Here is a 26,186-nt window from a genome sequence, read left to right on the forward strand (position 1 = left end):
TTGAATCTGTATCTTCAGTTGAGCTGACAGTGAACTTTACTGAAAATCAGAATACCTAAAAAACCTAGAGAAATATATATATATTTCTTGAACAGGGATTCATAGGAATCTCTGATGCTTTGAGGTTAACAGGTGTTAAAGTTGTCAGCATCAACATGCATTACTCAAATTAAATATAAATAAAAAGTATATTTAGGTTTTGATATCTGACAGTGATATTAAGGGGCAAGGATTTAAAAATCTGGTATAGAACTGTTGTTCTACAGGTTTTTAATCTGCTCTTGGCATTTGAGATGAATAGCTGCATAGCACAGGCACTACACCTTGGGAATTTTGTAATTACTCCCTTTAGAGAGATATAATTTTTGGAGTAAACCTACTGTATCTTGTGCAGCAAGTCTGATTTTACCCTGCCATAGCAAACAGCTATGCCAGTTTTGATGCCATGTTTCTGACCTACAGTAATGCTTTTTATATGTAAATGGAAGCTAAATTGACTAGGTTATGCAATTGCTGTCCACATTGGTGAATACTTGGGCAATTCCTCTTAAGATTTCAACTGTTTATTCATGTTTAAAGGAGACATGCAGAATAGATTAATGAATATTTTCTAGGTTGTTAATTTTTACTCATTATTATTTCAGTTTGATTTTGTAAAACTGATGGATGGAAAACAGTTAATTAAACAGGAACCAAAAAACTCAGAGGAGTCTCAGCAAGCTCCCAGGAACCTGATCTTAACTTCACTGCAAGAGACAGGTTTCATCGAGTACATGGATCAAGGAGCTTGGCATATGGCATTCTACAATGATGGAAAGAAAGTAGAGCAAGTGTTTGTACTAACTACAGCTATTGGTAAGAACAATCACATTATAATTGTTATTCTGATTATTACATTGCAAAGATGTATCTTATGTATTCCAGCTCCTCTTAAGTATTCTCTTAAGTATGTTTTATTCCATCTTTGTTTACTTAACCTCAGTGGAGCAACATTGTGTCTAAGCCAATATTAGATAAATAGCAACATTTGTATATTAAAAATGGAAGTTATCAAATTAATTAGGTGTGAAGTTTTCATGTGTTAAGATTTTTATATGATATCTTAAATGCTTGAATGATTTCTGGTACTTTTTCAAGTAAAAGAGATATCTGCCCTCTCTACTCATGTGGGCTGTAAATCCTTCAAAAATTATCCAGGCTGTAAGTTCTCATTTCCAGTGTTTTAGTCAGTTGAAAGTTGAAAAATCTTTTGTGGATTTGTTTGTGAGTGTTTGATGGATGGATGTTGTTTTATGCAGTTATTCAAATGCATCATTTTGTTTGGAATACAGAGGACAAATACAGGAGGCAATGTCCTGGTTGCATATGAGATTCCTCCTGCCCTTTGAACATGTATAGGTGGGAAAGTGTTTGCAGATGTAGGTGTTGTGAGTGAGCAGTCCTTGCACATAGGGCTTTTTTGGAATTTAAATTTAGGTAAAGTGTTGTATTTATGACAGTCTCAGTTTGCTGCAAGACTTTAACCACTGTACCCTTTAGTTAACCTGTTCTACCATATGTTTAGCAAGATGTCTTTACTAGTAATGGATGTGCCATCTGCTCTTCAGAAGAAGTGGATACTATTTTTATTTCATGGTAAACACCTTGCAGAGCAGGACAGTATGATTCAAATATCAAGATTCTGAAGGACTTGCATAAAAGAAAAAAAGTAGAAATCGAGATAGAGTTGTTCTGGTGTAACATTTCATATATGCTCTGCTCAAGAAAGTTAAACTTCTGCAAGAAATATGCCATTATTCGATTCCATGTTAGAAAATAAGATTCAAGCAATTTATAAAGGATCTTTGCAGATGCTCTACAAAGACCATAAAACCTGGTCAAACTCCAGCCCATCCCAGTATCCAAATTCCTGATCCTTTGTTTTTATTATTGTAAGACAGCAGGGTTTATACACAAGAGTTTAAATAACATTTCATTTAGTAGCATAACTTCTACTCCCCCTTCCCCCCACTAAAAAAAATGAAATTAATTGCCAGAGTTTAATTCATGTTGCTTGTGGTAAAAAAGTTGTCCATCCCTTCTGTGGCCTATAAGCAGAAGAGACTATGAAAGAGGGAAGTATGTGAGCCACAGTGCAGACAGGAATCCTTGTACTTCATCTTCAGAATGGCTGCAAGAGGATATTTTTGGGAAAAAGTCTGTTCACACTACTGCAAGAATCTACTGCTGGTGCATTTGAAAATACTGCCAGCTATTGTGTTTTCATAACCTGTGTATCTTCTCCTAGTTTTCAAGCATCATAACTTCATTGTTTCTTTGAGGATTTCCACCAAAAAAAAAAAAAAATTAAAAAAAAATTAAAAAAAAAATTCTTGAGGCATTCTTCTTATTCTAACTCAGACTGGTCTGGAATCATATTTGACATCTCTGCCAGCAAAGGAATCAGCCAGGACCAGAAACCCTGAGAACAGAGCTTGGATGCATCTCTGCCAAATGCTCCTGTGAACCAGCCTTCATCATTATCTTTTTGATTGTATTTCAAGATGCTCCATGTTAGTTATGTACAAAATTGATTTTTCTTACACTTCACTGAAATTCTGATCAGACTTTCCCAAGAAGGGTAAATAGCATGCAAAACTCAGCATGCTTCAAGTACTTCTGTTAACCAAATAAAGGGTAGCCCAAACTGGACATTGCATTGAGGGGAAGTAACTTCTCAAACCATTCATACTTCATTTCAGGTCACTGTAGGGATCATTTGCCATTGGATTCTAGGAAAACTGAGAGAAGGCAGGCAAATGCACTCATAGAGCAATAGAAGAGTTGATCATGAACAGTAATATAAAGCATTTCTGTGAGAAAAACTTCCTTCTAAAAATGAGCTGTTTTTTTTTTAACTTCAAAACAGACATCTGTGTACAGGTTATGGATATATGATGAAAAGATTCATATAAAATGTCTGTTCTTTAGCATAAATTGATAGCCTGAGAGGAATGGATTCAAATAACCATAGGAGATTTTAAGAACCAATCCTTATCTAAGTGCTCATAATTCAGATCAAAGTACACTTATATTAGTTGCTTTTATTAATTGTAGGTTCTGGGTTTTCTTATCTTTCCTCAATTTTTTTTTGGGAAAGACATCAAGTTTCCCATTTTCCTATAGCCAGAGGTGCTTTGCCATATATGTTAGTGGATGTGGTCATTGGGCAGTCACATTCCCTGGCTCCAGAGCCTCTCTCCCATCCAGCAGCTGCATGGGCTGCAGAGTCCTGGAGCTGCTCTGACCGTGACCTACTTCATACAGGATCATCTTAGCTTGAATTTACTTTATATTCTTTATTGAAAATCCATAAAAATCAGTGAATCCACTGCATTCCTGTAGAAAATATGTGTTTAAATTTGAACTAGCTAATCCCTGTACAGATAGGAGCCTCTCCTCAGATGTGTGAAGTTAAGTGGCTAATATACAAAGCTGTTTGATAAAACGTGGGAAAGTTTAAGGCCAGAACTGAAGGTGGGTTTTTTCCTTCAAATCTAGTTCTTAGTTCTTTATCACATTGAATTTCATCACTGTACAAAATATTATGGTTTTGTTTATCTGATTGTGTAGAAGTGGAAATCCTGTCCTTCTCCAAGGGATTCAATTCACATGGTTCAAATGAGCACCATAGAAGGCAATTTACTCTATAAACAGGTTTCAAACAAATTACTTCAGCAAGAAAAGAAAGTGTTTAAGGTGGACGTTTTTCAGCAAATACTCAGGTTCCTGCAGTGCTTTTAATGGTGGTAAATTTTCCATGAACACTTACTTTAAAAGCTTTTTGGTGTAATATAAATGATGCACCTGTTATCTCAAAGCTGTCAAGAAAAAATCTAATAAATATTTGTAAGCTGCTTGCACAGGAATTTTGTTTTATGCTCCCTATGAATGAAAATGGGCTTTTTACTGCTTCTGCACCTATTTATATTTTGAGATGTGTCCTGCAGAGTGAGGTGAAGATGCCATTCATTTCAATTCAACCAATTTATGTTTTTCTTTGTGCACAATTGCCTAAATAAACAGAAATTCTGGATGACTGCTCTACTAATTGCAATGGGAATGGAGAATGTATCTCAGGCCACTGCCACTGCTTCCCAGGATTCCTTGGTCCTGATTGTGCAAAAGGTAATCTCATATTAACTGACCCATGGTGCATGACAGGGATCATGATTATAGTGTGTGACTGCTGGGCTTGCAAAGATTCAAAGTGATTAAAGGAGATTAAATTCCTTTTTCCAGCCAGATGGCAGATACAGTACAAGCACACATGTGGAAAGTTTCTTTATGCTGTACTTGAGTTAACAAGGATCAACCACTTCTCTCTCCCTGACTTTCAAATTTAATAGGTTCCTCCATCCACCTTTGCATGCTGTCTGTAATTATAAAATGCATTTTTTAGTAGGTGTGTTAGCATAGCATAATGTTTTCTGGTATTTAAAAGTCACAAACAGTTTTACTTTGGAGAAAACATAAGTAAATCAAATGCTTCTGTGGTCTTAACATGAATAGGGTGTAGATAAGAAACTTAAAGCAGCTTAGAGGCAGTTTTCCAGCATTAAGGCAAAAAAAAAACCATGTTATATGAGCTTCTGTTTCAGATATTTCTGTCTGTATTATCCATTATCTGCTGTATGTGATGTCCAGAAGTTCTCATGATTTCCCAATGTCTCCTCAAATGTAGGGTTTATTTTTTTAAGGCTTAATTGGCTCAGAAATTGATACTGGATTGTAAAAGTAAGCTTCCACATTGCTGATTTACATATAGATCAGTAATGGCTATAATTCTAATTATATTATGTCTTCTTAGAAGAAAAAGGAAAAAGGCAGGATCTTGCTTCAGTTCACAGGAAAGAAATATTAATCTTACTGAAATTCAGGCATCCCTGCAAATTTTCTGCAGAGGCCAATCAAGGGGAGAGATTTTTTCATCTTCTAAGCTATCCCATTTCTGGTCAAAATTAAGGTATAGGAGAGAGCCAGACTGAGGAGACAAGGACGCTGTATTACTGCTGCACTACCTAGTTCAAAGATTTCAGTCTGTTACAGTCCTTGAACCAAATGAAGAATTGAGGAGCTGGAGTGGAAAAGCAATTTTACAGAATGATAAATGCAATAAATGTTAATCTATGTAAGTATGTAAATATGTTAAAAAGGTCAATCTGCTTTCTTCAGATTCCTGTCCAGTGCTGTGCAGCGGAAATGGAGAATATGAGAAAGGTCACTGTGTGTGTCGAAATGGCTGGAAAGGACCAGAGTGTGATGTTCCAGAAGAGCAGTGTATTGATCCAACCTGCTTTGGCCATGGTACCTGTATCATGGGCGTCTGCATCTGTGTCCCTGGATACAAAGGAGAGATTTGTGAGGAAGGTTTGTGAAGTTTCCTCTCTATAGTCAGATTTTTGTCTTTAATTTCCACCTATGGTTTAAGGTAGTCAAAAACTCACAGAGATGTGATCAGCTTTCTGTGAAACAGTACTATTTTGCTCAAAACTACTTTTTCTGTCTCACAGAAAGTAATGTTAAGATAGAAAATTTTCAAAAGTAATGGTATTCAGGTCTTGGTAACAGTCCAGTGGACTGATCACATAAAGTTCACATTTTTATTTTAAAAGATAAAATTATTTTTATTTGGCCAAAAGCTCAGGGTAAAACAGAAGATCATTTAAACAAAACATGATGTGGTAGTTTTCCAAAGCAATCAGCTTTTCCCTTTTCCATTCTGTTACATCTTAGATTTTTCTGACAATATAAAGCCAAAAGGGCAGCAAACAGGTTAATTTACCAGAACATATTGTGTAATTCTGTTGTCATATGTCAATTTTACTGGGAGCCTTTGCTCACAGCACTAAACTGGCATCCTCTAAGGCTTGGCTAACAAAAAGTGGGAAATTCTGTGGGAAGACACTACTGTATTTTTGCTGGTATGGCAGTGATGTGTCTCTACCCTCATCTATAAACAGAAGCAGTTGTTTCCCTCAGCATGTCTGAGATAGCTCATCAGCTTTGACTTTCTTCCCTTGTGCATAGCCTCAGAAAGCAGAACTCTTCCTTGTGCTTCCCTGATTTGATGATTTTTCACTAGTCCCCTTAGCCTGGAGCTACTGACAGCATACTTTGTGCTTCCTGCTATAGAGATTTTCAGTAATTCTTTTGAGTAGCACACACAAGAGGCTTTTTATGTTGCTTGAATTCTCTAGTCAGAAAAATGTCCAGGATGAATTTGATAGATTTGACATACCTGGAATAGTTTTTAAAGGGAGCATCAAGAGAATGCTTCTGACATAGTCAATTGTTGGTAGTTTCAGAAACCAAGAAAACCCAAATGGGAAAAAGCAAGTAATACAGATTTCCTCAGTGAGGCCATGATGCTGAACAAGCCTGTAGATGGTGAGAGGCTGACTGCTGTTTTCAGTTGATTTGTCTCTTACCATAATGAGATCATGCAAAATGGTTGGGAGAAGAAGATGACATAAATGTACTCAGACAGCTATTGAAGCTAAGAGTAGGAAAACATTAAATTTTTCTAATAAGAAATTTATTTAAATTTATTTTTTAAAAAAGGTGAAATTATGTAGAAATACAGAAACATGGTGGATGGAACAAACGCATGTAACCAAGTATGGTGGGTTTTTATTGTAACACTGTGTCCTTGACATGACTGTTCAATTTGTATTGTAAAACATAAGTTGTGCAGTAGTTAGGGAATTCTGTCAGGAATTAAGATTATTTCATTATATGTAAACAAGATTTAGTCTTATAGCAGTGCTCTTAACAGATACAGCAATAGATATACTGTTCAGGGAGCACCAATAACTGCATGTACTCATTGCTATGGGGGTCCCTCAAATTTGTCCTGCAAGATTACCATTCCTAAAATGGAGTCACTCTATTAATTTTAAAATATCAGCAAAATAAAGAGGTGTCTCAGGATGAAAGAAAATTGCCATGTATTTTTGTCCTATGCTTAGCAAGATGTGCATTGTCCAGAAACACTGATTCTGTCTCAGAATTACACTGTGCTGTGCACAAGCCTGGAAGGCTGAAAAAGATACAAAATAAATCCTGAAATATGATGTTGAATTGGTGGCAAAGCAGTTCAAAAGATAAAGCTTTACTTCTTTATTTTTAGGTTGAAAGGTCCTATAAACAGGAGGCCATTAATTTCTATGTCTGAAGTATTTAGCCTTCCCTTCCTGAAGCAGAAAACATCTCTTCATTCCCATAACACAGGATACTATTTGTTAAGTTTACAGTTTAATTGTTAAAACAGTACTTGTGCTTACACTTGAGAAATACATAACAAATCTTTCAGAGTGGCTCTTTTACATCAGTTTGAAGCATGATATAACCTGGATAGACTTCTGGCTAATTGTTTCCCATGCTCAGACCCCACAGGTCCTTCGGCTCTACAGTCTTCCTGCAGCCTCCAGGGAAGGCTGGCTGCTTTCTGCTTAAAACCTGTCTTGTTAAAGCAGTGCTGGGGCTTTGTGAAAGAATATGTTGTTCCATACAGCACTAACCAGCTTATTTAAATTCCTCTACAGAGCTCCTGAATTTTTCACTAGGAATAGTTTAATCCAAATTGAGAAGAAATTTAGTTCTTTGTTTGCAAATTGTTCATCAGTACATTATGACTTTTATGAAGCTGTTCATTACCTGCAATTGCACAGCACATATTTTTTATGTGTATGGGATTTTTTTTTTTTTACAGCTAGGATTGAGTCAGAGATTCACTACTCAATCTTAGGGAATAACCTTTTTTTTGTAGCAAATTTTCAGCTATAGAGATAGCTTTTCACAGGAAGGTGAAAGAATAAATCTTTCTTTTTCCAGATGTGAATAAAACACAGTCCACAAATACCCAAAGGGAAGTACAAAGCACAATTACAGAAATAACAATTAATTACTCCAGCTGTTTCCCAGCCCTACTACTGAAGCACAGACTTCACCAACTTAGACCAGTTGATCTGTCCTGGGAATCTGTGTTTTAAAAATAAGAGAAAATCCATGACATGATTCATATGACCTCTAACAGTCTAAGTGCTTGCTTTTTTTCTTATTTTCACTTATTCTTTTGCCCAGAAGTTAACAGACTGGTTTTCTCTTGTGTTTGTTAATATTGTTCCAGTTGGGTATTTGCACAAAAAAATCATCAAATTAATCTAAATCCCTGATGTATTTCACTAGTAAATAACTGCAAAGGTGTGAATTTTGTGCTCTAAGTTGTATATTCCCTGCTTTCCAGAGGACTGCCTGGATCCAATGTGCTCTGGCCACGGTGTGTGTGTCCAAGGGGAATGTCACTGCTCCACGGGCTGGGGCGGGGTGAACTGTGAGACAGCGCTGCCCGTGTGCCAGGAGCAGTGCTCAGGGCACGGCACCTTCCTCCTGGACACGGGACTCTGCAGCTGTGAGCCACAGTGGACGGGTCCAGACTGTTCCACAGGTAGGATGGACACTTGGCTTTGTCAGCATTGCCTGTGCTTTCTGCTGGAGTCATGAAAGAATGTAGTTGCTGTTACTGTGCTAATAAGAATTTAAAAAACAAGCTGGGGGTGAACCAGGAGTACTGTGGCATGGCACTTCACGGGCTTGTAAGCAGCTGGCTTTCAGTTGCCAAGGATAAGAAATGCATTTTCTCTGTGACAAGAATGTTTCTGCCTGGTGGCATGACATTGAAAACAGTAGTCCTGCAAGAGGGCAGATGCCTCCTGGCTTGCACTGGAGGCAAGTATGACTCTCACCTGAGCTGCTGAGCACCTGTCAGGGATTGCACCTCATGCAATTGGGGAATCCATAGTTCCAAGAGAGACTGGGAAGATAGATTTTAAAAAAAAAAATCCAAACACAATGACTGATGAGTAAGAAAGAGCTGTCAAAAAAATCTTTAAACAAAAAAGACCATAATTGTCTCACATTAGGATAAAAATTCTCTTCCTCCTTAGAGGACCATGAAGGTTTGATCCCCCTAAACTTGATTTAAGAGTTTAAATGGATTTCGTACATGCTTTATACATTTACATTTCATTTTCTTGGAATGAATGCACTCTGCACATTTGGCTCTGTAATGGAGCATGTCATTACCAATGTAGGTACTACTGTTTTATCCCCTGTAGAGCCCACAGAGCTAGAATCTCACATGATAAGCAGCACATCCCAGTAGAGAATAGATGCAAGTGACAGATTTGCTGAATACTGTGGAATACAGCCAGTGGTCCGGTTCACCAATTTCTCTTAGAAATCATCATTCAGAAGAGCACTTGGAACAGTACAAATTTCTGCTCCAATCTTTAAAGTGTGTGATTATGATATTTAAGTGGGGACTTATAAAATGTTCCTCTACATGATGAATTTTTAAGTAACAAAATATTTACCTGCTAATAATTTTCGGTATTTGTTACAAGGACCTTGCATTCATTCTACACTCCAAAATTAATGTATGGAGTTTTAGTCTGATACTGTCAGATATGGCACCTGCTTTGATAAGAATTGACTTTTTATTGGTTTTCACCAAAAGCCTAGTTGCTCGCATTTTTATCCTGTATTTTATTTCATATTGAAAATATTCTCTGAAGCTTAGTATAACAGTAGTATTTCCATTAATGAAACAAATAATTAGGAGAGGTGTTAGCTATGTACTAATTTTTTACTCACAAAATACTGCAAACTAATTCTTTTTTAATACAATGTTATTGTAGCTCATAAAGCAATATTAGTGTCAGATGGGTCTGTTGTGTCAGCTGCATGGGGCAGTTAGATATTAAGTGAGGAATCAAAAGGCTAATAACCTCCAAAGGCTGTTTTGAACATTTTTGGAAGGAAACCTCTTTACCTTCATCAGAAGAGAAAGTTCCTCTCTTCATCCCTACTGTATCCTGAGTTATCAAAGGATGCTTTTACAACTACCAACAGGCAGCAAAGCCAGATGCTTCAGACTACTTTCAGATATGTTTCTTCTTAGGTGTTAGACCAGATTGAGGCTGCTCTAGGCAGTACACTGAGTGTTAGACTCAAGTATAGTTGTTCATTAGTGCCTGAGATGTTCTTCCTAGGATCAGTGATTGCTGTGCATGTTGAAAATAAAGCTTGATTTTAGTGAGTAATGAAAACATCAAATGAATAAGAAGGAAACATAAGAGGACTAACAAGGTCACAATAAACAAGTTGTCACATGTGAATGGAGAAAGTCACAAGGTTCTGTACAATGAAGAGGATGAAATGGGTAAAGCACAGACTGTTTGTTTAGTCAGACAACAGCAGAGCTTTGCAGCTGAGAGACCAGCAGTCTCTCAGCCTGCCTCAAACGCTTGCACTTTGCCATCTCTGTTCCACATCATTCTCAGTGCTGTGAAAATTTGCCTTTCTGTAGCACCTTGAAGAATATAGGCTCTTGTCCTAAGGATTTGTGTGTTCCCCAGCAAATTCCAAATACTTTCAAAATACAAGGATACTTTGTATCAAGTTTCATTGGATTTTTAAAATAGAAGTTAGTATATTCTTGCAGACTTAAAAATGGAGAAAGAACAAAGGTTCTAGAATGTTTTTGAATATATTGTTCCAGATACAGTGCAGCCCAATCTGAAGAGGGATGAGCCACCTCTATGATACCTTTCCCTACCTGCCTGTCTCTAGCTCCTCAAATGATATAAACTTCCATTTTTAAAGTGGTAGACTGGGGAAAGACAAGAATTGGTATGGGTGGAAGAGAGATGAAGAGTGACTGTGACCCGTGCATGTCCTTAAGAATTGCCAATGTTTGAGGGCCCAGCCTGAGCTCTGGAATCCTTCATGGATTTTTTCAGGCTGGAAAAGACCGTGTTGTTCATGTTGTTGGATTTTCTGTAGAACATTACCAAAAAATAACAATCATCCTTCAGTTTTTTGCTTGACATTCATAGTTTCTGTTAAGTTTATTGAAAGTGAAGCTTCATACAAAATACATACATACATGAAAAAGAAGGGTAATCTACCATTTCCTAGATAAATTGTTTCAATTATGTCTGTCCCTCTCTGCTGAAAAGTGCCCCTTTCACTCCTAGTTTGAATAACTGCAGTCTTGCTATCACGTTTCTTTCTGTGAGGTGAAAGGCAAATTATTTGAAGTCCTTTCCACTGTCCAGCCTGATCTCTGTTCTGACCTGTGGACTGACATAACCCAATATCACTGCACCACCTCCAGATACTCCTGCTGTTTCCAAAGTTATTGCTGGACAACTGCCATCCCTTGAGGGCCAGAAAATCCTCTTGCAGAACTCCAAAGCAGCTGTCAGGATATGTTTTCATTGTGTTTAAATTGTTTCTCAATAAAAGCAGCTCAATATGACTTGAAAGTTGTTCAGCCACTTAGTATCGCTAATCCTATACTGCTTGTAGGACACAACCTAGGCTGGCTTTTTGTTCAGCTCTGTTAAGATCCATCCTTTCAATATCCTTAGCTGGATATCTGTTTCAGATATATTTGTCCTCTTTCTACCTACAATATTGAACTTCCATGAAAAGTCATTTTCCTTTGTTAGCTTAGACTTCAATTTACCTCTCCCAGAGATGACATGGTTTTCATTTATACTTTGCCTTGCTTCTTATTGCCATCTTTGTAAAGGCTCTTCCTATCAACTGACTACAAACATACAGATAATACACCTCTGATTATTCTGCCTTCTTTAGGCAGCATCAACTGAATTTCACCCTGGAGAGATTCTGGCAGATTTGTAGCTACACCAATCAAAACAACATTGCTGTGTCTTTTCTACAGCCATATGATCTCCTGTGATCCAGAGAAGAAATTTAAAAAGTACCTTCTGTCTCTCTTTGGTTTATTACATGGACAAGATCAAAGTGTTCTAACTGTTCTATATGGTTATAGACTGACATGTATTTACCATGAGGGAGATGGCCTGTTGTGCCAGTTTGCCAACTGGCCTGGATGCTGAGGGTCATAAACAAGCTATGGCTTTCACTGGTTCAAAATTACTCCAGTGTCAGAAATCAGAGAAGCCACATAGAGTTATTCCAGCAGAGTTCTTCCAAGTCCTGTACCTGGGACACAGCTGTTATAATTCCAGTGGTAAGAATCCCTAGCTTGCAGTCATTATTGAAGTAATACAGTTGATTCTTCCATTCCTACTGGCCTGGGCAGACATTGCTTGCATCCTTTAGCTGTGGTGTAGTCCATGTTGAAATACACAGAGATCCAGCATCTTCTTCTGCACAAACTTTAATTCTTTAGTTGTTTTACTTGCTGTCCGTCGAATGGTCATCTGTCCTGCTTTCTGCAGTATTCTTTGGACTGTGCAAGGGATAAGGGGAGTTAAGTCCATTTTGCCTGAAGGGAAGCGCAGGCATCAGGGTCAAGCTAAGCTGCTCTCAGTCAGAGATCCACAGACATCTCTGAGAAGAGCTGTCTTTCACCATTTTAATTCTCAAAGTGTTTCCAAGACAACAAGAAACAGCACCAGCGTTGCTACAGTTCTACATTGTCCAAGATGTTCCCAGCGGTAGCACCAACCATACAGCAAATAGGTCATCTTCAAGTATTGAAATGGCTTCAGCTCATACTAAAAAAAAAAAGAAAATGTGATTTCATCTTCTCTAATAATTAGCCTGTGAAAAAGCAAATGCTTCTCTGATACAAAGCACTGAAATTAAAAATCCATAATCCTCACAACACAAAGGAACATAATCTGTTTTGGAATTATTTGTTGCTATCTTGTTTGCCACTTTCCCCACTTAATTTTAGTTTTTTCCTACTTTTTTCATCCTTTGGCAAGTCACACCAAAGTGCTCAAAGACATTTAGCCATTACCAGTTTAGCCATCTGACAGTAGATGTGCCCAAGAGAAATACGCAAGAGACTGAGTTCCACTTCTCATTTAGTCTTCCCCTGCCTCGACGAGGTGTTGAGAACAGAAGTTTCAAACTTTGTTCCAAGTCAGACTGATTACATAATATGTTTTGTGAAAACCAGCTGTAGTGAAAAAGGTCATCCTTGGAGTATTTCAGAGTCTCAGCATCTTTACACCATGCTGAACCCTGTTAAGATAGTATGTGAAAATCCACTACCAGTCAGACCTTCAGCATACATCTCAGCTGACCTGTGCACAGAGGTGTGAGCTAGCGGTACATGACACAGTCAGTAGGATGGAAGACTGATACTACACTATTTTAATGTCACCAGGACTTCAGTATAATCATCTTTCTACTTACTGTCTATGGATCTTTGTTGCTTTATTTATAAGCTGTCACCCAAAATACTTTGATGTTAATGAGTCATCTCCCCTTGAGGCGTCTAGGCTGTGCTTTTCAGAAAGAGAAAATCAAACTCGTGAGTACTGACTTCTCCTGTCAGGTAGTAGGGAAGCTCTGGCTAATTGAAGGTGCAGCATCAACTGAACAAAAAAACCTCATCTTCTGTTCTCAGATTGACACCTTTAACGTGGAGCCTTGAGATTAAGGGAGAGATATATCAAGAGAAAATGGATGACAGAGTTGTTCAGCGGGGCAGAGCCTTGCATAAATTAGTGTAACTGCGGTGACACCAGCAGTGCAGTCCCAGTGTGTTTCAGGTGAGAATACAGCCCTGAGTCACTAATTAATTGCAACACTGTGCCTAAAATATTATAGACTGAGAAATCTGTGACAGAGGTGATGGCTCTGACATCCTGTCCTGCATTCATTTCTTTAGAATCTATTCAGACAAAGTAGGCCAGTTTCTGTCCCCTTACTCCAGGACATTTGTCATAATTCCACTGAATCTATTTATATCACTGAAGCAACCTAATTATGATTGGGAAAAGAATACTGGCAGTTCTTAGTCACAAAAACATTTATCCTAAAATGATTATATGGAGATGGTATATATTTAGCATATCTATTTTTGGACAAGCTCTCCTAGCAAGATTGGTGGTAATTTTACAAAGGGTAAAAATGAATCAGCAGCCTCTTCCTTCGATATCTTGTGGAGCAAAAAAAACTCTCTAAAACTGAAGTGCTTTGAAAAATGCAAAACGTTGTAATTGTTGTAAATTGACATGTGCAAAGTGGAGTAATTTAAAAATCATTAGAAGTCTGCATTTTTTACGGTAAAGTACTTCAAAAAGAAATGAAGGCATAATAAAGTATATTAATATAGTTCAAGACATCTCAAATAGGTTTCAAAATTAAACATCAAAAACTGCAACTTGAAAAAATTAGGTGAACTCATTTCATCATAATCAGAAACTCTTCAGGTTTAAGGAATTGCAGTGTATGGGTGTCAGTCATTTTCATTTACCAAGGACAAGGATGTTGACTACAGAGAGCCTGTGGTAGTGAAAATAGCCTTGAAATTTCCTCAGTACATGATGTGATGTTGTGCATTTTTTGTAGATTGCTCAGTTGCACATTGGTGCTTCCCCTTTGCTCCCTATTTTAGACAAATCTCAAGAACTTTTTAATTATACTAGAAACGTCTGCCACTGTTTTGTTCATAAGAAATTATGGACTTATTTAATTTCATCTAACTGTCCTCTTTCTGTAATTTGTGAGGAGCTTTGCCTATTACTGCTCTGCTAATTAAAAGGGTGATTGAAGTTTCTTTGCTGTACGTTGTCTAACACTGTAGAAAGACTCTTCCCTATTACTGTATATTTCATTGAAAAGAGAAAAACAATGTGTGTCTAGTTTGATTTGTATCTCCTGTAGGGTTGCAAGAGTTTCCAAGAATGTATCTGGTGAGAAAGGTTTCTATTAAAAACATACTAGTTAAAGACTGGAACACTTAATATGTATCACTGCAGAATTTAAAACATGAGAAATTTAAGGCAGTGAAGAAGCACTCCAATAAAAATTCATTATCCTACATGTTTAAATCAGTCCACAGGGAACCAAAAATACCTGATGTAGTAATGTATTGATTCAAGTAATAGGATAAGTTGAGGGTATGAGATACACAGTGAGGAAATATGGAGTGTTTTTCAGCTGACTGCTGCTTATTTTGCAGATGCCAAAAATAATGGCCCTTTCCTTTTTCTTCCTGAAAATTAAGACTCTTAATCTATTGCTGTCTGCACCTCATTCAGCAATTAATGGAAATATTCCTCATTCCAGTGTAAATGCAATTTAGTTAAGTCAGTTTTTGTAAAGCCTAGTCTAATCTACAGTAAGGTGTTACTTTTTTCACAGGGTGTAATCCACAGACCCAGTTTTGGATGCTTTTATCTCAGCAACTCCTGGCTCACAGGAGGGAGATACCCAAATTGCTCTGGTGATGGCAAAATGGTTCTGTTTATGCTCCACTCCGGGTAGCTGACAGAGGCTTTCCTTTCTGTCTGCATGGCATTGTGCCTCTACAGGGGGTCCATCCTGTCAGAAATGTCCCTCTCACTGTGCTTTGTGCTAGGCCAGCCCCAGGAGAGTGATGCTTCTTGGGCAGAGCTGGTGCAAGGTCCTGCAGATTGCAAAGCTAGTGCTCTTAACACAGAGATGCTTCATTACCTAGTACCAAAACCTGGCGAGTAAGTAGCAGGTGAGTAAACCTGGGATTTTAGTAGCAGCTCAGGTGCCAAAATGATTCAAGGACCCTTGAATTAGGTAAGGTAAGCAAGGGGTTTAAGGGTGTATATATGTAGTTAAGTGCCTGGATGCCTCTTTTACATCTCAACCTTACCACTGACACAGGGATTAAGAACCATGCTAAAACAACTGACAGGATATAGGATGGAAAGTTCTTTCATGAACAGTCAAGAAAATGTTGAGATGAAAATTATGACTACAGAAGACTTGCACTCCACAATAACCCTTTGTAAAAGAGTACTCTGAAGTAGAGAAGCTGTGGTAATGTTCTGCTGGTGGATGCTGCAGTGCAGGGGGAAAAGCAGCTCAGGTGAGCAACAGAACAGAAATGACATAGGAAATCTTCCACTTCTAATTTGCTAAGCCAAATCCAAAGATGAAACTCTACAAATTATCCATACCACTGTCTTTTATAGGAGAGTTCTTGTGTTAGAATGAGCTTCTATTACCTCGCAGCTGAAAAAGCACAAATGGGAATTGCTGGAGCAAGGGTACAAAAGAGCACTAGAACAACTAGAGTTTTTGTCCTTCAGTGAATTTCCGAACATCTATTGTGCAAAGTGTGCTGTATCAGTCCCTAAAAACCAGATATTTTTAATATTTTTGGTTGTTACGGTAAGTGTTATACAAAATACCTTTAATTTCAACATATTTACACAGCAAAATCTGTGAATTTTAACTTCCTCTGAAAATAGGCAATTGCTATTGGTAAAAGCCTATGAGAACTTCCCTACATACTGCATTTCTAAGGGTTTTGGTTGTGTATATTGTTGCAAGGGTTATATCTGTAGACATATAAGGATTTCCCAGTCTCTGCCCTCCTTAAGGACATTGGCTTAAATGTTTTGACTCAAGTAATATGTTTTAAATAAAACTAAATTTATAATAATTATCCAAGAATATTTTAATGGCAATGTGGTCAAAAACTTCATGTGTGTTGTAGCTACCGTGTACACTTGGGTACGTCACTCTTCAGTCCAGGAAGCCTTGGCTATTTCATAAACAGATTGTTAAAATAGTGTCTATCACCAATAATCCAGAATTATTTTCTGACAGAGTGCAGAGAGCTGATTGTTCACATGACACAATTGTTCACATGTCATATGCTGAATTAAAAAATGCCCTGAAGAAGGGTGGCCAGCCTGGTGGTGCCTCTGCCAGCTCTGAGGAGCTGGTACCAGGCTCCACAGAAAAAATGCAAGTCATGAGCTGCACCTTTGATTTGGCAGCACTCAGGCAGATCAGCAGCTGCCAGATGCATGCTGCTATTTCTGTTTGTGCTGCTGACACAGAGGAAGTTATGGTTTATTTACTGGGAGCTGCTTTGTGTCTGCACTCACCTGCACAGGCTCAGCTATGAGCACCAGGGACATTTGCTTCCTGCATGTGGATGGACACAGTGTTTGTGGGCAGATGCTGAGTGCTGTGGAACTTGTGCTAATTGAGGCCACACTCCTTGGTTTTGTGCAAGAGCTTGTTATTCCTCACTGCAGAATTTGTCCAAGGAACTGTTTATTTGTGCTAAAATGGGAGGAAGCAAGGCCAGCTTCTTCATCTGCTTTTGATTTTCCCTGTGAACCTGAGATGTTACTTAGAAGCTGGTAATGACTTTTGATTTCTCACAATAGTTTTTCCTGTAATACAGATTGATTGTTGGGAACACACAGACCAAAGCCTTATTTTAGTTGATTCAGTGTTTCATTGAATGATAGAATGACTTGGGTTTAAGGCATCCTCCAACTTCCCTGCTGTGAACAGGGACATCTTCCACTAGATCATGTTTCTCAGGGCCTCTTCCAACCTGGCATTGAACACTTCCAGGGATGAGGCACCCACGGCTTCTCTGGACAACCTGTGTCTGTGACTCACCACCCTCAGAGTTAAGAATTCCTTCCTAATACCTAATCTTAATCTACCTTCTTTCAATTTAAAGCCATTTCCCTGTGTTCTATCACTGCAGCCCTTTTCCACCATTCTTCTCCCTCTTCCTTGCTCCCTTCAGGTACTGGAGGGCCACAGTTAGGTCACCCTGAAGCTTCTCCAGGCTTAACAGATTTCTATCTGTCCATGTAGACTGGCTCTTCACTGAAAAAAATAAGATAAAAATGACATCATTTTAAAAATATTCAGTCCCAGGGCATAGATGTACATCCTGCAAATCATTATCCCCTTTCCTTCTGAGTACCAGCTCTGTGTGTGATTTGGGCAACAATGGCATCTCTGTCACTTGTGGGCTGCCATTGCTATTACACAGATGAAACTGAATAGATTTTCATGTAATACATTCATAAGTGTATGCCAATGCCCACCTTTTCAGCATTTTGAGCTTTTTCAAAATAGGATAAGTAAAATATACATTCATTACTGAAGTCAGCAAGTACATCCAACATTCAAAGCTCAGACCAGCACGATTTTTGTGAGGGGACCCACATTCAAAGGTCATCCTGTAAGCCAGTGAATTAAAGATGGTGCCTACTTGTTGGAAATAATACTTAAATATATCATTATTTCTTTATTGGGTATCAATAATCAAACTGAAATCAACATGAAAAGATTTATATTCTGATCAGAGCCTGAATCAGTGTTAACAATAGTTGTTCTGTGTACCATAGAAAATTTAGTGCTTATACAGACATATCCTGATCCCCTCAGACAATCTGGTGAACTTTTGCTGGAAATAAGTGTCTCAAAATCTTTATTTTCTTTTGATGCTGTATTAGTTCAGGCTGTACCTGTGAGACAGCTGTATTGAATGAACCTACTGAGCCATCTCTTTGCCTATTTCCCTTTTCCCCACAAAGCCATGGTTGTTCTTCAGGTTTCTCATCGTTATCACAGGCCTCATGCCTTCCCTGATTCTTGTGGTCTGCCACTTGCTCAACAGGTTTCCCATTTTTCCTGCACAACTGGCTTTTCAGTCCAAGGAACTGTGAATTGCATTTTCCCCTCTGTGAATGAGCACAAAGGCATTGCTTTCATCTCTCTCATTATGGCTCATGACAGATTGTTCTGGACTGCTTTCATACCGCTCTCCTGATCAAATAAATTACTGAACAAGGTAGACATTGCACAGCACTTCCTTTTGTGGTTCTTGGGGTGTTGCAGAGTATTTCAGAGCTTGTTAGTCAAAGTCTCCATTGATGACTGACTCTCACTGCTTTGCTACAAGTACAACTTGAAATGAAACAGTGAAGACAAATTATAAAACAGGACCAAATTTGACAAGGAAACTCCACGTTTACTTGGACAACAGTGTTTTAAAAATGTCCTGGTCAGATTTCTGTGTGCTTTTCCTTGCCCTTGTGTCAGTTTAATCTTCCTTGCTATTAGGTTACACTTCTACTCATTTATTTTAAATGTTGCCCACGCTGGCCTTGTCCAACCTGCCAACCTGTATCATCTCAAGAAAGAGAAAAGTTCTGCAGCTGAAGTCTCTTATGTGGCAAGTGCAGCATAGCTGTATTCTCCTTTGCCCCAATGCTATGGCTGGGTACATAGAGATGTTCCTCATTGCCAAATGAGGAATCCTTTTCAGTGGTATCAATTTTCAGTGCTTTGGCTGCCTGAAATGGAATATCTGTTAGTATGTTTACCATTACCAGTCCACCTTCTTCAGGCTGTATTGATTAAATTTTTGTACTGTAAAAATACCATTTTGAACCACAGTGAAATCGATATAGAGTGAGGTTTTTTATATACATAAATTGGATTTGGATCAGGACGAAAATCTTCATCAGATGAAAAATAAAACTGGGTGAAAAAAGTGTGATAAAAGATCTCAGAAGGGGAAAAAGTTGCTCTGTCATTTCCCCAGCCTCTGTTGTATTTGCCCTCTAGACCTTTCTGTCTGTCCTCTGATTACTTTTCTACACAAATACATTTTGTATGCAAGCAAATTGAGGCTTCCAGTTTCAAAAAGGTACTTGTAAATAGATGTAGCATTATCAGAAAGTACCTTACAGGGCATTTGAAGTGCAATTGCATTCATACATCTTGTGATACACAGTAGTGTTAATGGCAGCCTTCCTACTGGAGGCCAGAAGAGTTATTTATGGAGTACCTAATGAATCAAGAGTAAGTTCAATGAGATGATGGTAGAATTATTTCCAGAAAGCAATTAAAACCACCACTATATGGATAGTGAAACATTCTGAGTAACAAACAGTGAGGATATGGCATTTTAGTTCCAGTGGGTTTATTTTATATGTTGTGATGTGTGGTAAGAAGGTAAGAAAGGTAATTAGGTAACTGCAAGGCAAGACACCAGAGAGTTTTCTACTTAGAACATAGAGTAGGAAGGTTTAAAGTGAAGTAATGTTTGGGAAATGAAGAAGTTTTGGGGAAGTTTTGCCTTTGGTATATGTAGTTGATCATTGTGCAATTGTGTCTGAATTATCCCAAATAATAGTCAGGGCTGTGTGAAGTTTGGATCCCACACATTTATTTTCTGAAGTTGCTGGCTATTCCGTAGTTCTTTTCTGTAACTCTGGTCTATCTGAGGAAGACCCAACCTTCTGAAGTGCCTTTGCCTCCTGGCAGAGCAGCTCCTGAAATAATACTTAGCAAAACTTACAGAGCCTGGGCCAGATTCCAGCTGTGCTGGTTTTTTTTTAAAACGCTAATGTGACCAAACAAAAGCTTATTTTCTGGAATCACTAATCTATTTCATGACAAAACCCAGAGATTTACTGAAGAGAAGATTGAAACAGGTTATCAGTCATGTAATCATGCAGGAAAGGGGGTACTTAATATGAATTCAAGTATTAGAAAACATCTAGAAAACACATTAAAAAAAATGGTATTTAAGGGGGCTAAGGCATGTCCATGTTTGCATAATTCATGGAAAACTGTAAATAGCTGGAGTATGTTATGAGCCTCTCTAACATCACTCAGAGCCAGAAATGAGGTCAGATGAAATTTGGACTTGTTTTCTCCTTAAGATTTTTTCCAAATAATTCTTCTTTGGCTTAACATAGCTTTATATGCATGCTACAGTCTTGCTTCGTGACATTGTCAGAAAAGATAAATATCAGTAGCTGAATAAGTTTAAGCATTCTAGTCTGATAGCAGACTGTAATAGAAAAGTATTTCAGACAAATGTTTCAGTTCAGGTGAGATGAATCTCATTCTTTGAGTCTTTTGTTGGGATGGGGCCACCCTGTCCCACTTTGGGCAAGGACAGAATCTTCGGAAATGACTATGAAAATTACTTTGTAAAGATATATGATAATAAATTAAATGCAATAATTTTGCAGAAAGAGTTGCTTTGAATTTATTCACCCAACTATAGCACATTGTTCTGGTATTCTGAGGTGACCTTTAATATATTTCAGTGTCAGATATTAGTATGCAATGCATGAAGAGAAGGATAAGGAATGTTGCATCAAGAGAAATTTAGATTGAAAGCATATTTGTCTGTGAAGATGGTCTGATAGTGGTATGAATTGCCTGTCATAGTATAGTCCTGTTCTCTGTTGCTGGGAGCTTTTCAGGGATGCCAGGTATGATTTAACTTGAAACAATAATAGATGATCCTGTGAAGTCCTTTGCAGGTCTGTTCTTTATAAATTTATGTTAAAATAGATTAATCATTTGGAGATGATCTATCATATTGATTTATTTCTGATTGTACTAAATTTAATATTAAGTTCTGTGGCAAGTTCCCATCACATGTTCCTCAGTGGTGCAGAGGATAGGGAAGAAACGGGCAGTGCAGCATTGCTGCTTCTCCACAAAGGAACCTGATTTCAGTTTTCCAAAGGAAACGTGCTCACAAAACCTGGCAGCTGAAAAGAGAAGGACTCTTCAGCATTAATGTTTTGAAGAAATTTGCAAATCCTTTTGATTTGCATCTCAAGCTTGAAGAGCAGGTGGCACTGGACACTGGTATAACAGATGTAGTACTGCTGTGTTGCCCCTAAAACTGCTGTGTTGCCCTTGACTCATCATAGATCACAGTATGGCTTGGGTTAGATGGGATCTTAAAGATCTTCCAATTACAACTCCCTGCCATGGGCAAAGACATCTTCTGCAAGACCAGGATGCTCCAAGCCCCATCCAACCTGGCCTTGAACACTTCCAAGGATGGTTTATTGGCATAGCTGTGGTTGACTAAGAATGTAAAAAATTACACACCTAACTAACATACTGTGACACTGCTGGAAAAGCCAAGATCAGATGCAGTTAACATCCAGATTGCCAAGGAAGCTTATGTAAATTGGTAAATAAGATAAGCTGTACCATAAAAATATCATCTTCTCTATACTATGTATAATTTGATGTCTGCATGAAGCCTTTACAGATTACATGCACTCCTCCGTGACATTCTTTAAGGGGAGCAAATTTCCATTAGATTTTACAGAAAAAAAAAGTTCAAGTGCTTTTGAAACTCTTAAAACTTTACATTTTTGAACTTTTTTGTGGTGTAAAAAATTATATTAATAAAGTCAGTTGCTGAAAATGAAAGCTAAGAGAGAATTGTCTCCAGGACACAGGAGGAAGTTAATTTAAAAAGCTCAGGAACATTGTTGAAATTATCACGCAAACTTATTAAATGCAATGTATATTTAAATTGAAAAAACTTCTTTATTAGGTCTAGATAGGTGATTTTTTTTGCTGCCTCTGGCAGTTAAGGTTATTGGGTGAGAGTCAGGGTAGATTAATTTCTAATCTTTATGGAAAGCCACATATTAAAAAATGGATAGTAAAATTATTAATATAATACTGAAAGTTTAGACTATCTGTAGAACAAGACTCACCACCATAAACAAAAGTAGAATGAGTGTTTCATAGTATTTGGCCACTTTTGTTTACATATAGTTTTGTATTCTTAGCCTGATTTTCTAGGAGTTATTTCTGACACATGTTGAATTAACATTAAAGTCTTCCCTTATCATTACAAATTATAAAATATTTAGCTTTAATTTTCCTTTTCATAACACATAAGTAGGAACTTATTATAAAACACATTTGAAAGAACTCATTGTTGACTTAGGTAATTAAAATGAAAAGTGTGGAGTGAAATTTTAATTCTTTTTAGATTAGCTCAGGAATAATCAACTATTTGTCTCCTTCTCAAGAATATGTACAAATAATGGTTCACAGCTCACATTTGCCTTTTTCCAAGAAATTAATGAGCATTCAGATTTAAGGACATGTCACTAAAAATTCTAGACTGAATTGAACATTTTTTAAGTCTCTTCTACATTAATTAGTGTGAGTCTGAGGACTCAGAATTTTATATTTGATGCAAACTGTGTTTGATGAAAGTCTGAGGGAAGCTGTTGGGGTCGATTGAGGCCAGCCTCCGGCACTCTGCCAGCACAATGCTCACAGCGACTCTGCATGGCTGGGCTTTCTTCAAGAACAAAATTAACTTTCTAGGCCTACATTTAGAGAGCCTTGTTGGGATTTCAAAGTGTACAGGTACAAAAACTGACACAGGGCCATGAATTACTGTGAATTTGGGTGACTTGGTTTCCTGGGCTCCCTGAAAATTCACATATACTGAGGAGTGGGTTTCAGCCACAGACCAGCCTGCAGCCCAGCTTGCTGCACAAGGTCTGCCCAGAGCTCAGGCAGGCAGGTGTATATCCCACTAAACCGTGACACAGAGGACTGGCAGGGACTAGGTGGGTTTATGTAAGCCTACAAGCCTAAACACCAACATGGTCAAGGAATTGTGAGCATGCCACTGTACATTTTAAGAATGAGTGGCAATTAATGGAACAGCACAAGTAAAGGTTTGGAGTCAACTAATCCAAATTGTACCTGTTGTCACGTGCCTCCCTTGTTATCTTACGTAAGTCATCTCTTTGCTCTTGTCTTTTGCAGTCAGATGATGGCACAGCCTATGGCTCCTCAGCAGGACAGTCTCTGTCCAGGCTGGGATTTGCATCTTTTCCCTCATCCTGCCTGTATTGCTGCTTTAATCTCTCCTTGGGCTGATTTAGCTCAGCTAGCTGTCAGGTATTAACCCAAGAAAATAAACTGAGTAATTATCTGACAGTTCCATGATCTGAATCATCTCACCAGTTTCACATGCTAGGCAGAGATCACAGAGCCAGGAGATGGATGAAGAGGAGTGGAATAGCTGTTTCAATCAGAGAAGACATTTTTGGCTCTCTCAACTGCTGCACTGACCCACAGCTCAAAGGCTTTCTGCACTGTGCTGGCTCTGCTGCATTTTGTGGTGCTTCTATGTCCTGTAGGACAAACTGCTTTGGAAGGAGGAAGATGCTCCAGTGAACTGAGCAGTCGCACCGTATCTGACTTGCTGTCCAACTTCACTTCTGTGTGAATTTTTACCACATCATCTTTATTTATTTACCTAGTTAAAATTACTGTATAATTTCCCATTGCAGTTGGTCCCTGGGCACTCACTGGAGTATCTAAATTTGTCCAGTCTCTGGGAGAGACCCTCAATACGAACACAAATGCTAATGTGGCTCCCTGCTACACAGAGATTTCTGGGTTTTTTTATCTGCAGGAGGAGTTAAGAAATAGTTTTGCATTTAAAAACAGGACAACCTCAACTGATAATTCTTTTTTTTTGATCTTAGTTGTTTGAATTAGTTGTGGATTAAAGCTGCATGTTCTACCACAGCATTGATAGGATGACGTTAGGCTTGATTTCCCTTGCTTTACATGAGAAGTCTGTGGAGAATCTTGGATTTGCTTGGCAGAAGAATACATTATCATGATAAGCAGCATTCCTGAAGCCTTATGAAATCACCAAAAAGAATGTAAGTCTCAAGGTTGCCTCAGTGACAACAAAGTGTGAATTGGCTGAACTTCAGGTCAGCTAGGGTGGCTGAGGAAAGTGTTTGGTCCAGACTAAGCAACTTCATTTCATTACATCTGGTGCTTACAAAATTTGGTTTGGTTTTCATTAAAGGACATTTAGACATTTTATTTTGGGGTAAAAACTCATTTTTAGAAGGAAATGCAAGAACTAGGTAAGTTAATTTCAAGTATGATCTTATGCTGGAAAATAGAACAAAAAAAAGAAGCCTTATGAGTGAAGACTATATGGACTGACTTAGGATATTTTTTCATAAGATAGGTAATGTAGTATCTCCACTTCATTAAAGATTAAGAACTTAAGTTGTGTTTGAACATTTTATTCAATGTGTAGGGAAAACAGTGGAAAAACTTTCTAACATTTTAAGGTCTGTTTAATTTTTTTGTTTTAAAAGGGGAACGTGTGCAAGATCTAGCTCTGTCCCTGTGGTAGGAATATGCCTACATTGCCTTCAGCTCCATGCTGTTATTTCTTTTGCTTGGAAGATGAGTTTGTCATGATTAGATTCTGCGGGCTAGACAGACATGAGATGCAGCCATGCATGCCATGTGTGGGAATATGTTCAAGGTTTTCCACAACTGGTTCTTTGGTCTGTTTACAGATAGAGAAGTGGCAGGATCTGCTAGCACTGCTGACAGGGTCAGAAGCTCTATGGATGGCTTTGTTTCCTCACTTCAATCATTGCACTTCAGTATTTCAATGCCTACAATCTTCCCTGAAGGTTTGAAGTCAGATGAACTAAGCCAAGCCCACAGCTGCAAAAATCAGTGTAGTAAAATGTCAATCCAGAGGGTCAAAAAGGCCATCAGTTCCACTTACCTCGGAATATTGTAAACTACAAAATATTTCTTCATATTCTCTTAACAATCTTTGCCACTTGAAGTAAATTATCAAAATCTGTAATTATAATGAGGTAGACAGAGATCAGGGAAGATCAGACACATCCCTCCAGCAGCCTAAATTCTTGAAAGTATTTTCTAGATTTAATTCTCAGGAGTAGGCCAATGCCCAACCTGGAAAGGTTCAAATAAAACCACTGATCCGCTGCCAGTCTTCTTGGGGGTGATGCTTTTGTGACCTGGTGGGATCAATTTTCTTCCTAAACATAGGAGCAAGTATTTGGACAGCTTCAGTACCAATGGAATAATAAAGCAAGTCCTCCTATAGTCCTCCAAGCAATCTCCCAAGCTTCCAAGGAAAAAACAAGTAACAAAACAAAAGATCCAAGACAAATTATGCAGCAAGGGGGAAGAAATGCTTTCCAGTACCTGCAGGCAGGCTGTCCAAGGCATGAAGCAGTAGATTAGTATATGATCAGCAGGCAGCAGTCAAGACTTTCTAAGAAATAATGCCCCAGACTCAGCACAATTTTTCATTTGAATATAACAGAGCAGTCTCTTTCCTTATCTTACATATTACTTTTCAGGAATATCATAGAATCATATCATCAGATAATTATTTTTATCTTGTACTCCAGTATAACACAACTCCCTGTCTAAGTAGTAAAGTTAGTTATTTTTTATATAGCTGATTTTGACTTCCTAAGGACAGTACTTTGCAGTTGCTTTTACTGGATTTTGTGTGATATTCTATACCATGCCTTCTGCTTCTGAATTTGAGTTGGACAGTGCTCTTGCAGTTTGTCAGTCACCCATCCCTTTGATTGTGCACTGTTCTGTCACCCTGGCTATTAACAAAAATAGAGGCTAAGTTCTCACTCAAGACAGAGCTCAGCAAGTCTTTGATGTCACTGTGCTGTTCAAGTTCTGTGCTGCTTTTTTCTTTTGTTAAA

General features: G+C 38.1%; 1 protein-coding gene across 8 annotated transcripts in view; it reads left to right on the forward strand.

Moving 5' to 3' along the window:
- Window positions 1–26,186, forward strand: part of TENM1 (teneurin transmembrane protein 1) — a 353,764-nt gene that overhangs the window by 225,387 nt on the left and 102,191 nt on the right. For all 8 annotated transcript variants that reach the window (XM_086850669.1, XM_086850668.1, XM_086850671.1 and 5 more), the window contains 4 exons: window positions 645–855; window positions 4,066–4,167; window positions 5,215–5,409; window positions 8,288–8,488. In XM_086850669.1, the coding sequence (XP_086706795.1) occupies window positions 645–855; window positions 4,066–4,167; window positions 5,215–5,409; window positions 8,288–8,488 (709 nt within the window). The remainder of the gene's footprint in view (window positions 1–644; window positions 856–4,065; window positions 4,168–5,214; window positions 5,410–8,287; window positions 8,489–26,186) is intronic.

This window comes from Cyanistes caeruleus, chromosome 14 (genome assembly GCF_971803275.1).
Source record: "Cyanistes caeruleus chromosome 14, bCyaCae1.hap1.1, whole genome shotgun sequence".
Lineage (NCBI taxonomy): Eukaryota > Metazoa > Chordata > Aves > Passeriformes > Paridae > Cyanistes > Cyanistes caeruleus.